Genomic DNA, 13816 nt, shown 5'->3' with positions numbered 1-13816 from the left:
AGTACATTACAGTATAAAATTGACTTTTTTTCCCCCCTCTCCAATGCAGAAGCTCCACCATGAGGCGAGGTGGATGGAGGAAGCGAGCTGAAAATGATGGCTGGGAAAAATGGGTGTGTTTTAATGAATAAAGATACTTAAATGTCTAGATAATTTTTGTTTTTGGTTTATTATATGGTTTACAATATAACGTAACTTTATACACCAACTCTGTTTCTATAATACATTGAAAACCTTAACACTGTTGATTAACTCTAACCTTCCAACTTATTTTACTGTCAAGAATTTTGTCCTGAGGAAGCATACAACAACTTGATATATTTTATCTCAACCTTGCTTTAGAATACTGAGAAATAGGAAAAATACATAAGTATCCAGTAAGTAGGGTGTTTTCAGTTAATCATCTGTATATAGTAAAACACTGTGCAGTTATTACTTAGCTTTGTATGGGATAATAGCCTTGATTAAAACAGTGGATAATAAAGGAATATTACATATGATTCTAATTTAGTGTTGTGAGACTTAGAAAGAAAGGCAGCTTGAAATTAGTGTCCCAAAATGTTATGTGAATGGGTTACAACAACTTTAATTTTCTTTTTATATCTATTTTCTGAAAAAAAAAAATAGTGAGCATATGCAATTTTAGTAATCAGTAAAAAGTCATTTGCAGTTTGGACAAACTATGTACCATTAGTTGTCACCTGTAACTTTAATTTAAAGACATAATAATTAACAGTCAAGCCTAATTATTTTAAGGTCAAAAAAATGAGACTATTCATAAATATGTCAGGGTGTTTTTTTCTGCTGTTTTTGTTTTGTTTTGTTTTTTTTAAAGTTACAAGTGTGTGCCAGGAAAGTGCTCTTTAACTGTTGTTGATTGGTGTGTCTTTTCTTGGACTGTAGGGTGGGTACATGGCTGCCAAAGTCCAGAAACTGGAGGAGCAGTTCCGGTCAGATGCTGCTAAGCAGAAGGATGGGACGCCACCATCTGCAATATTTAGTGGAGTTGCCATCTATGTTAATGGATACACAGGTTGAGTACTTTTTACTTTTTTGGTGTCCAATTTTATCATTAACTTTTTAGGATTGAGAATTTTTGTGTTTTTTTTTTTTTTTTTGTTTTTACTTCTATTCAATTGTTTATTGTCTATATATTTACTTTTCTTCTGCTGTAATAAAATACCGTGACTAAGACTACTTATGAAAGAGAGGTTATTTTTGCCTACATTTCCAGAGGGATGAGACCTCATGGCAAGGAGGCATGGCAGCAGAAGCAGGGAGCTGAGATCACATTTTCAATCTCACACATGAAGCAGAGAGCTTGAACTGAAGTCAGGGTAGTCTACATACTCTCAGAGCCTGCCCCCAGCAAGTGTAACCTGTCACCTCACCACAGTGCTCCGATACTTGAGCCTAGGAGAGGCGTTCTCATTCGAACCACTACATTTCACTCCCTGTCCTCCAGAGGCTTAGTGGCCATTATAATAATGCAAAGTGCATTTAATCCAACTTCAAAAGCCCCCATAGTCTTCCACAGACTCAGTAAAACCCTTTGAATTCTAAAAGCAAATCACTTTCAACGTACAATGGTACAGAATACTCCTAAAAAGAGGTATGAGGGCATAGTAAGGAAATGCTGGACCATGCAAGACTGATACACAGTTGGGTAAACACCAAATCCTTTAGCACAGCAGTTCCCAACCTGTGGGTTGAGACCCTTTCACAGGGGTCGCCTAAGACCATCAAAAAACAGATGTTTACACTACAATTCATAACACTGTCGATATTACAGTTATGAAGTAGCATCAAAATTAACTTTATGATTGGGGTCACTAGTACATGAGGAACTGTATTCAAGGGTCACAACATTATGATGGTTGAGAACTACTGCTCTATCTTCATAACTGATATCAAAAGGCTTAGATGGCTCCACCCCTCCAGCTTTTTGCCTGTAAAAATCTCTCTCACAGGCTGGTTCCATTCCTTGTACGCAACTCTCCCTGGCAGATGTCTCACAGCTTTGGCACCTCCAGCATCTTAGAGTCTGTACTGCAACTCCGGCTTCACTTTTACAGCTTCATGAAATGACCTCTAAGGGCTTTCATGTAGGCACTCAAGGTTAGGGTTGGCCCTGAGGCCCCTTGGGGTGCATGTTTATGATTTCCCAGAGAAAGAATCTTATGTGCTTTTTTGCCTGTAAAAGGGTATACACATAGCTGAGAACATTTTAGTTGCCAAAGAAGGTCAGGAAAGGGCCATAATTGTCAGTTTGGAAATGGTATCATTCAGTTACCCTTTGGTGGTCTCTCCTACCAGCTGTATCTGCTCTTACTGAGTCTAGTATTTGGAATGATTGAGTAGTTTGTCCTGTTTGTGAGTTGGAGAAGATCTGTTCCATCAGGTTTTTTTTTTTTTCCAAATTAATTTTTTTTTTTTTTTTGGTCACCAAGTAACCTCTTCCTGGAGTTTCATTTACCTAACCTAGATTTTTTCCTTCCTGATCAGTTAGCACTTGTCTTTGGTTATTGGATATTATGCCCCAAATTTTTCTTATTCTGAGTCTTATGATAATTTTTTATATGTTTTTCCCTTGCAGTGAATAGTTCTTAATATTTATGTCAGTATTATGATTTTTTTTAACCTGCTTCTCAGCTGACTGATATCTGTTTATCGTTGAAGGTCTCTGTTCATACATCACTTTTGCTTGATTGCCTCATTGTCTTCATACTGATTTATATCATTTCACATTGTTCCTCTGCAGCTATGGCTCTTTATGTGTCTGAGTATTAGCACTCATTAGATCTTATCATAGGTCACTGTTATATAGATAAAAGCAAGAGCTACATTTTCCTTGATTGCCTATGTGGTGACTGAACCTAACCATTTCAGGAAAGTTTTGCTGAGTTAAAATTAAGTATCAATCAGTCAGCATATTTGCTTTGCTTAGTGAAAGCAGAGCATGCTGGTTCTAATTGTAAGTTTTGCTGGTAAAGTGGTAACTCAGAGTGGATGCTGGTATGGCTTTTAGCGTTTACCTGTATAAAATGCAAAATTATTTTCTTCATTGTACATTGCAGAATTTAAGTTCCATAGACTTTGGTCATATGTATTCTGAAAGACTAAAAATGTCTGTCCTACTTAGGGTTTCTGTTACTGTAGTGAAACGCCATGACCATAAAGCAAGTTGGAGAGTAAAGGGTTTATTTAGCTTCTGCTTACACAGCACTGTTCACCACTGAAGGAAGTCAAGACAGGAACTTAAACAGGCAGGATTCTGGAGGCAGGGGCTGATGTAGAGGACACGGAGAGGTGCTACTTACTGGCTTGCTTCTCTTGGCTTACTCAGCCTGCTTTCTTAAAGAACCCAGGACCAGGCTGGGCAGTGGTAGTGCATGCCTTTAATCCCAGCACTCGGGAGGCAGAGCCAGGTGGATCTTTGTGAGTTCAAGTCAGCCTGGTCTACAGAGTGAGATCCAGGACAGGTACCAAAACTACACAGGGAAACCCTGTCTCAAAAAAACAATAAATAAATAAATATGTAAGTAAGTAAGTAAATAAATAAATTAAAAAAAAAAATATATATAGAACCCAGGATCAGCCCACAATGGGACCACCCACAATGGGCTAGACCCTCCCCCATTGATCCCTAAATGAGAAAATGCCTTACAGCTAGATCTCATGGAGGCATTTCCTCAACTGAGGCTCCTTCCTCTCTGATGACTCTAGCTTGTCAAGTTGACACGCAAAACCAGACAGTACGATGTTAAAAGCAATCACTGCTTTTTAGAATCACTAGTTAAGAAAGTTGTAAATTCACTAGTGTACCCTTATTCACATGGGAGAAGTGAGGGAGAAAACCATTGCAGTAATTACTATTAAGTTGACGGTCTGGATGGAATTCTGATGACTTTTTTTGTTTTTACTCAGTTTTGTGTGGCATATAAAACATGTTTTGTTAGGATTCACTAGTCTTTTTGTTACCTTTAAGATAGTGATAGTAAATTTTTGTTCTTGTTAGTATACTATAATTCTACAGTTAGGCCGAATTTTCTGTGAATTGTGATATAAGGCAACTTTTGTTTTTAAGGAAAAAATTTTAATTAAATACTTTGTAGTTTTTCAAATAAAACAGTGAATGGAGTCTGAGTAATGAATTAGCCAATAAAGAATAGTGTTTTAGGGGTTTATAGAGTTGGGTCAGCAATTAAGAGGTTGCAGACCTAAGTTTGATTCCCACATACCTGTAGTGGCTCACAACTATCTCTAACTCTAACCCCAAGGGATCTGACAACCCCATCCTGAACTCTGTGGGAACCAGGCAAATAACTTAGTGTACATTCACACATGCAAGCAAAATATTTATACACAAAATAATAATTTAAAAAATCTTTTAAAAAAACAGTGCTTTAGGCTGAATGGGGTGGTGCACACCTGTAATTCTAACACTCCAGAGGTTGAGGTTGAGTAATCTTAGAATATCCCTACCTCCTCTGTAGAGATAACAGTGGACAAGAAAGAGGTGCTTTTTTTGTTGGTCTAAGTTATGCTTCCCATAGACTTTTATTAATATTCCAAGTAAAGCTCCCAGTTCAACTCTCTGTACTTTTTTCATACTTTATTCTTTGATTCAATTAGTTGAATAACGAGCTTAGAAAGATTTTCTTTGCCTTTGCTAGCCCATTTTCTCTTTTTGTTGTGTGTGTATGTGTTTGTGAAGGTATATGTACATGTGTGACATCAGGTGTCTTAATTACTCTTCATATTATTTGTTGAGACAAGAGTCTCACCAAACCTGAAGCACTTACAGGAAATTACACAGAGATCTCATGAACAGTTTCATCTAGTGGTGGTAGAGTGGAATGTAATGCCACAACCAGGACATTGGTATTGATGTCGTGGAGGTACATAGCATTTCCAACAGAGATCCTGCATGGTGCTCTTTCGTAGCCATGCCTACTTCTCTTCTCCATAACTCTGGGCAGCCACTGTCATGGTGTTCTCACTTTAATAATGTTACACACGTAGGACACACAGTCTGTACTCTTGGGATGATGTTTTTTTACTCAGTTTAGTTCCTTTTTTTAAAACTTTTTTAGTTCTTTTTTTAAAAATTACAACTTTTTATTTATTTGTTTATTTGTTTATGAGTAAAACCAAAACTTATTTTAAGCCACAATTCATCAAAATTGTTAAATACATCAGTTTTTTTTCTTTCTATCATATAGTTGTATTTCATATTACAAATGTGCCACAGTTTTTAACCATTTGCCTACTTAAGAACATTGGTGTTATTCTTAGTTTTTGCTATATAAGTATATGTTTTTGCGTGAACACAAAAGTACTTGAATCTTTAGTTTTTGTAACAAATAGACTTTCCTAAGTTGTAGTAGTTCACATCAACAGTTAACAAGCTCAGCTGTGGTGTTCTCTGGAGACACAGCTTAACTCAGGACCACGATGATAGTTTGTCACAGAAGCTAGTTTTGTCTAACATGTGCTCAGATCATGCTCATATATCATGCTCACACATCATGTACACTGCACATAATAACACAGAATTTTAAATGATATTTCTTTGTCTGATATTTTCACATAGGTGAACATTTTTAAAGCCTTTGATACAATTTTAGGTAACTGGATAATATTAACTAATTGATAAGTTTTAAAATATTTTTAAAATTTTATTAAGCTTTCACAATAGGCAAATACATTAACAAGCCCTGTAGTGAGTCTATTTATAGTAAATATGAGTAATTATCTAAATCTTTATATATATTCCTCTGAAGTAGTTAATGAATTAAAGTAAGCTATGAGTTTATAGTTGTTAATTTTTTTTCTTATTAATACAGTATTTGTCTTCTCTCTGTCAAACCCTGAACCAAGTACTTTCCTCAGACTTCCTGGGGCGATATAGGAAAAGGAACATACAGGTCACATGGGATATGAAAAAACTATGGGAGGTAGAAGTGGAGACATGGGGAAGAGGATGAGGAAGGCCACCATTAGGCAGAAGAGCCCCATGGCCTCTGAGAGGCAAAGACCAGAACTGTGTAGAAGAGCTGTTGCTTTAGATCAGGGTTCCTGGCATAGCCATTGATGAGGCTCCCCAAAACAGTCCCAGCCTCAGACCCAGCCGCTCCAACTGTAGCAGCCCCAGCCCCAATGAACTTGGTGGATGTCAGTGTCCCTTGAAATGGAGCTGGTTTGAAGCTGTGGCTAGGGATGAGTGAGGTCAGAGGGTACTGGACTGCCAAGCTGCTGAGAGGCCCTAATGTGTCAGCGTCCTGTGGTTGGTTTAACTCTACTTAGATAGCAGACAACTCAGCAGCTGAGAGGTGCTGCTGATCAAGGAGCAGGTACTGATCAGGCACACATTTTCAGGGTTGGGGTCAAGAGCTGCTCCCAGGATAGAGAAGGCAGAGTGGTGTTGCTAGTTAATTTGTAAAAACATGAAATCTCAGTATAAAAAATGCCAAATGTGCTAAAAAGTTTTAAACATTTGCCTTATTAGTATTTGGTTCTTGTTTGAGGTCCTTGTTTGCTCTGCTGGATGTCACTTAGCAGTAGATGTTTTTGTTTTGGTGTCTCTTGCAGCCAGGAGAAAATAATGTGCCAAAGCATCATAGCTTTCTCACTCTGTTATTTCATCTCTCCACTTTGTTAAATGGCAGTATAGCCAAGAAGAAAGTGAACCAGTAATAGTCTATAAGTCATCTTATTTAAGGGATTATTCAGTCTGACATTCTGCCGCCTTGGACAGTAAACTATTAATGTATTTTAATACTGATTTTTTTTTTTTTTTTTTTTTTTTTTTTTTTTTTTTTTTTTTTACAGATCCTTCTGCAGAAGAATTGAGAAATCTAATGATGTTGCATGGAGGTCAATACCATGTGTATTATTCTAGATCCAAAACAACACACATTATAGCCACAAACCTTCCTAATGCCAAAATTAAAGAATTGAAGGGAGAAAAAGTAATCCGACCAGAATGGATTGTGGAAAGGTAAGTTTAACGTTTGGTTAAATTTTAGTTTAGCCAGTAAGTTCTGTAAAAATTGGATTGCTTTTATTTCTGTTGTAAAACTGGCCCTACCTCTTGAAGGTTCTACCTTTGAATAGCATGTATGGCAATTCTTGGAGGGCATTTCAAATACAGAAATGTAGCAAATAGTATTATTGCATGCAGCCTCAGCTGTCAGAAAGCGGAGGAGATAATACAAACAAGCTTCAGGAAGCAATTAGAAGCAGGACTTGATTGGATGTTTTATCTGTTCAAATATTTATGTACTTAGGTGCTTGGCAGAGTTCTTTGTACCTAGGAAGTACTACTAAGCAAAAATCCTTTCACTCCCTCATGGAGCTTTCATTCAGTTTCATACAGAGTAAATTGCATCTTTTTTTAATTGTGTGTTTATGTTGGTTACTTTTTGTTAACTTGACACAAGCTAGTCATTTGAGAAGAGGGAACCTCAAAGGAGACATTCTCTCCATCTGATTGGCAATAGACAAATCTGGAACTTTTTCATAATGATTTGTGGGATGGCTCAGTCTAGTGTGAGCTGTGCAGCTCCTGGGAAGTGGTCCTAGCATGTGTAACAAAGCAAGCCCTTAAGTAACATTTCTGCATGGCCTCTGCTTCAGTTCCTGCCTCCAGGTTTCTGTCTTGAATTCCTCTCCTGACTCCTTAAATTGCTTCTGGTCATAGTATTTCTTAAAGAAGTAGAAAGCAAACTAAGTACTGTGTGTCTTTTTAAAACCCCCTTAGTATGGTAATGTAGCAGGCTAACTAATATGGACCTGAACTTCTGAGAGCAGGGTCAAAAGAGAACAGTTTGCAATACTGTTACTTTGTTTCATTTTAATAGTATTAAAAACAAAAAGTAGATTCTAGGGCATTGTATGGGCTATACACTGAACTACACCCCTCAGCTTCTTCTATTTAAAAATTATCTATTAGTTTTTGGGTTTTTGAGGCAGAGTCTTAGTGTAGCCCAGACTGGCCTTGAACTCATCTCTGTCCTCCTACATCACTCTCTTGGGTGCTGGGAATTATCACATTTAGCTCCTGTTATTTTTTCACGGTCATACTATCTTATCTCGGCTATTACCTTAAAAATGATAAAGTGTAATTAGTGAGGAAATTTAATTATAATCATTTTTTAATTTAAAATGTCTTCTGGAGCTTTGGTAAACCAAAACTTAAAGATTTATTATCTGAAATTGTGTGTATGTGTGTGTGTGTGTAATCTAAAAATATATATAAATTTATAGGTGAATTAACACTAAAATCATGACTATACATGGATAAATTATAATCAGTGTTATGAAGTGCCTAAGAGATGGCTCAGATGGTAATGTGCTTGCAGCAGAAGTGTGAAGACCTTCATTCATGTATTCAAAGCCCATATAAAGTCTTATTTGTAGCACACATCTGTAATTACAGTTCTCCTTTAAGGAAGGTGATGAGAGGCAGAAGTTGGAGGATCCTCAGAAGCTCATGGACTGGCCAGTTTTATGTACATAGCAGCAGCACATAAAGAGACTTTGCCTTAAAGAAGATGAAAAGTGAGGACGGGTGCCTGAGGCTGCCTGCTGCTCACATAACATGAATGCTTGCATACACACACGCACAACACACACAAGTTCAGTGTATAGGAACATAGTCAAATTATATGATGGGGTGCTAATAAAGCAAACTTAGAGACTACCTAAGTCAATTGCTGGAGAGAGAGAGAGAATGAGAATGTGTGTGGTGCCTAAATTATGGATGCCGGAAGAGGACATTAGATTCTCTGATCCTCTGCAAGAGTAGTACATGCTCTTAACCACCAAGCCATCTCCAGTCCCCAACTTCTTTTTTTCTGTAATTATAGCTTTAACTAATGCTAACATAATCCATGAACTTATTCCACGGAGTTCATTCATCATTAGATAGTGAAAGTAGTCACATAAATTGTTGAAAAATGGGAGGCAACTTGATAGTAGAAATGACTGTCCTTGGGCTCTGGGCATAAGTTGGTTCATTTCCAAATTTCATAATTCTCTATCCATATAATCTGGATTTGGAAACTTTATACATTTATTGAAACCTTTAATTCCTCTTTTGTAAAAGAGTGTGGATGCCAGAGAGTTGGCTCAGCAGATAAAGTCACCTATTGCCAACCCCGAGGACCCAAGTTTGGTCCCCAGGATTCACATGGTAGAAGGCAAGAACTGACTCCTGCAAGTTTATATGTGTCCTATGGCATGCTTATACCTACACGCACGCACGCACGCACTTATTTTCTAGTAAATATAAACTGATGGTATCTCTGTATCTATTGTGGTTATGTGAAAACTAGAAATCATTTGTGCAGACTAAACGTCATAATGTTGGGCATGTTGTGAGGCATACTGTATAAGAAGCTATTGTCATTGACCTTTATTCTGTACATCTTAATAACTTTTAGTATTTAAATTCTTAAAGTTCAAAAATGCTTTTACTACTTCTAGAAAGTGAGACACATGTGGCAGATGGAAAGGTCTATAAACTTTGGGGAGAGTAAATGTGAAGGCCTGTCCCTTGACCATCCCACTACTTCTCTTGTGCCTTGTTTTATACTGTGGCTTTTAGCCGTGTCTCCTTGTAAGACTTATGTCAAGTTCTCAGGGTTAGAGGCTAGCCTCACTCCAGAAAAGAAATGTGTTGTCACAGATAGTTGTGTCGCTGTACCATGGCTAGACTTTAGACCTGAGTTTGTAGTCCTTTCATTTTGAAAGATGGAGGGAAGCTTGACAGTAAAAGGAACAGGGATGAGAGGGCTCCTGCTTAGTGGGCTTTATCTGCTTAGAATGGTGTTTTTCATTATTAGAGCTGTTTTCCTTTCACCAACCCTTGCAGAGTACACTTAAGAAGATACCACAGTAGGTAAAGCAGCTGAGATACTACACATTTTAAAACAGGGCTTATTAAAGCTCAGAATGAATGTTCATTCACCTTTTTAAATGACTGTAAGTAACTTAGATGGCCTGTTGGCCTCATTTTTGAATGAGAAGATAAAAGTAACTAATTGGTTTGCCCAAGAAGTAGAGCTAGATTTAGAATTCAGATTTTCTGACTCCTGTATGTGTCTAATCTATACTATTTATTTGGGCTTGGTATAGAGGAATAGATTCAGGTGTAACTGGATCATTTTTCACATGTATCTTTTATATGGGGACATAATTTTTTTTTTTTTTTTTTTTTTTTTTTTTTTTTTTTAGGGGTGTTTCGAGACTGGGTTTCTCTGTGTAGCTTTGGAACCTATTCTGGAAGACCAGGCTGGTCTTGAGCTCACAGAGATCCACCTTGCTCTGCCTCCCAAGTGCTGGGATTAAAGGCATGTGCCACTGCCACCCTGCCGTAAATCTTAATATATAAAATAAATGTCAAATGTATGTTCTTATAGCATGAACTAGTTTTGGTTAAATTGCATGACTTTTGTTTTTGTACACTACTTGTAGACGTGTTGATCTCAGCAGCATTTAAATGAGATTTTTGTTATTTAATAGCTGGTACATACTATTCTATAATTGGTTTTTCTCTTTAACTTTGAGCAGTTTTAAAAGTGTTTAAAGTGTTGCTTTCATTAGAATCCCCCAAGTCTTCCATTAAACCTGAGCTAATGTAGACCTGATTATAATGCCTTAACTTTCAGGAGGCAGGGGAGTCCTTTAATGAGAAGTCAGTGTACATTAAAGTATAAGATTTTTTTTTTCACTGAAGTATTTGTCTTGCTGTTTCCATGAGACAGACTTAATATGAATTTTGAAATGTAGTTTAGAGATGCTTTTATGACACCATCCTTCTGGCCCATCTGCCCTGTCATATGCCATGGGAGCACAATTTGTAATGTAGATTTTATACCTGACATAGACTAAAACTTGGGCTTCAAACTATATTCAATGTAAATATAAATGTGTATTCCATAGTTAATCTTGATGTTTTCATTATTATTTTACAGCACTACAACATTCTTCTGAGATTATTTTTTCTAGACTAACTCTAGCCAACACCAGTATTTCTAGGTGTCTATCTCTTAACCATTTATTGTTATATCTTATTAGAAATTATGCTCTTAGAGATGGAGGGTCAGCAGCTAAAGAGTACTTACTGCCTGCTCTTTTTAGAGACCCAGATTCGGTTGGATTCCAGCATTGACCTGGCATCTCATAACAGTCTTTAATTCCAATTCAAGGCTTCTGGTACTCTCTTCTATCCTCCGTAGTTACAGGAATACCTGTAATGCAGACACATGCAGGCAGAGCATTCAGACACATAAAACGTGAATAAATAAATAAAATAAAATGTTCTCTTCATAGTACAAATAATGAAGAAAACAATGTGGACTGTGTAGGAGAAAGAGCAGGGAGCTGTAACTATATTGTTCTTTTCTGAGCTTGTGATATCTTGATGTGTGGCTGGAAAGCTTAGGGAATTCATGATGGGCAGAGTGGAGTTCAGTTTTGGATGTGTAAAGATTGCTTAGTGAGCTGGATGATGGTGGCACACTCCTTTAATCCCAGTACTCCAGAGCAGTGACAGGTGGATCTCTCTGACTTCAAGGCCAGCCAGGGCTACACACAGAAACTCTGTTTGGAAAAACTAAAAACAAACAAAAAAAGATTGCTTTTGGTGAGGTAATTAGTAACGAAGATCATAGTTATTTTCTTGGCACATACTTAGATCCTTTGTTATCTGAAGCCCCCTTTTGGGGAAAGAAAATAAAGTTCATACCTGAATGGCTTTGTAGGTATTCAATGATAGTTTTTTGATAGATAATGACTACAACAGTTGATTTGCAGAATTCTTTCATATAAAGAAAGTATTGTTGTTACAGATGCAGGGAATATTTTAATTTTTGAAAATATTCTAGAATCTGCTTATAACTGCTAATTTAAAGTCATTGGCAATTGATAAGACTAGGATATGATTCAGAAAACTGAGATATAAAGTTGACTTTTAGAGAGAATTTGACCTGGACTACCTGGAAAGAAAAGCAGGAATGAAGACTCATTAAAGACAGGCATGGTATCTTGCACTTAAAATCCCAGCTCTCAGGAGGCAGAGAGGCAGGAGGGTTTTGAGTTCTAGGCTAGCCTGTGCTAAGTAGGATTAAAAAAAGAGCTCATCTAAGTAGATGAATATTTAAATTTACAATATATATGTGTGTGATCTGTTGTATGGAAGTTACAGTCTTGGACATGATTCATGATATAGTTTCAGAGATCAGGCATGTTCAGGTTTGTTTGGCTGAGGACCAGAAGATGCTATCAACTGACATGGGAAACTCACTGTTGTAAGGAATCATGTAGTAGCTTTTTCTGGTAAAGTGAAGAAAACATTACCTCTTCTCCTTTTTTCTTTTTGTAAAAATAGTATATAATATAGAGTTCCTTGTGTTTAGGCTAAGCAGAAATCAACAAATATTAGATTAATTAATCTCTGAGAAAAATGTGAAAGATACTGTGTTTGGTGCATCCACATGTACATGTTCATGTGTGTTCGTTCATGTATAAAAGGCCGAGGTTGATGTTAGGTGGGGAACATTGGAGGAAAGACACCCTGTATTTTTTATTTTATATTTTAAAGACAGGGTCTCTCATTGAACCTGGAGCTCACCATTTCAGCTAGACTGGCTGGTGTAAATTTCTGGAGTCCTCCTGTCTCTGCTTTTTTAGAGCTAGGATTACAAATGTTTACCACCATAACTGACTATGTGGTGCTTGAGATCCAACCTCAGTTCCTCATATTCTTGTGACCAGCACTTAAGACTGACCCCTCTCCCTGGCTGGAAAAAAAATCTTGTAAAAATATACTTTCATATAATGTTTCTGTCCGTATACCTGAAGATTGATTAATGGATAAACAGGGATAATTGAGCATACAGGTGATATTATTTTGGCTAACATTACTATGTATGAATTGTGCTCTGGGCTTTAATTCCTTTTACTGATGACCTCTAAGGATTTGTGACTTGAGACCTGCAGTATTTCAGTTGACTATTTCCTATTCTGATACTCTCTGTGGATTTACAAGACTAATTCTGCTGGGCACATGGTACTTAGGAGTTGAACGAGCTTTTAGACTCTTTGAGTGCTCAGTGTTGACCCTAGAATTTGTGTTACCCTGCCTGCTATGATTAAGGTCATTAAGGTAGAGAAGTAAGCACAAGATTAGGGCATTTTATTTGTTTTTTTTCCTGTTGGTTTTACTTAAAATGTGCAAATGCTGTACATGGGTGTGATTTTGTGCTCTCCTTTCCCTGCCATCCATGGTGAAAAGGGAGAGTTTCAGTGGATTCCATTGAGTATTAAGTATCTCTGCTTGAGGATGCATGGAAGGAACATGTGAGTTGTCATAAATACAAACAGGGTAAATCCATAGTTTGGCAGTTAAGACCATGAATTTTAAAAGGGGTAATTGATTTGATAAAGAATAAGTAATAGCTGGTGGTGATTTAATCCCAGCACTTGGGAGGCAGATACAGGCGGATCTCTTATGAGTTTGAGGCCAGCCTGGTCTATAAAGTAAGTTCTAGGACAGCCAAGATTCTATACAGAGAAACTCTCTAGAAATATGAAAGAAAAAAAGCCAAAGTAATAAATGTCTAACTTCAGGATTTTTGGTTCTGGTAGTGTAATGTTAACTTGTAATTTTGGTGTAGTTTGATAATCTATTTAGTTAAATGAAAATTAAAATATTTTATAATCTGTATGTTCTTTACTGTTGGGTAAAGTACATTCAGTAGGATTATTTAATATCTCAATAGAATTACACAAAGGACATAGGTTGTGT

General features: G+C 37.0%; 1 protein-coding gene and 1 pseudogene across 12 annotated transcripts in view; one reads left to right on the top strand and one right to left on the bottom strand.

Annotated features, from left to right (window-relative positions):
- Positions 1-13816, top strand: part of Rev1 (REV1 DNA directed polymerase) — a 71502-nt gene that overhangs the window by 19245 nt on the left and 38441 nt on the right. For 11 of the 12 annotated variants that reach the window (XM_028865733.2, XM_028865735.1, XM_028865740.2 and 8 more), the window contains 3 exons: positions 50-113; positions 904-1033; positions 6835-7003. In XM_028865733.2, the coding sequence (XP_028721566.1) occupies positions 60-113; positions 904-1033; positions 6835-7003 (353 nt within the window). In that variant the 5' untranslated portion in view covers positions 50-59. Of the gene's footprint in view, positions 1-49; positions 114-903; positions 1034-6834; positions 7004-12675; positions 13369-13816 lie in introns of those variants that run through there. The other variant, XM_037200267.1, reaches the window with a different exon arrangement.
- Positions 5784-6714, bottom strand: LOC114690839 (annotated as a pseudogene).

The sequence above is a fragment of the Peromyscus leucopus genome, chromosome 16_21 (genome assembly GCF_004664715.2).
Source record: "Peromyscus leucopus breed LL Stock chromosome 16_21, UCI_PerLeu_2.1, whole genome shotgun sequence".
Classification (NCBI taxonomy): Eukaryota; Metazoa; Chordata; class Mammalia; order Rodentia; family Cricetidae; genus Peromyscus; species Peromyscus leucopus.
This window is presented reverse-complemented; position numbering and strand designations above follow the sequence as displayed.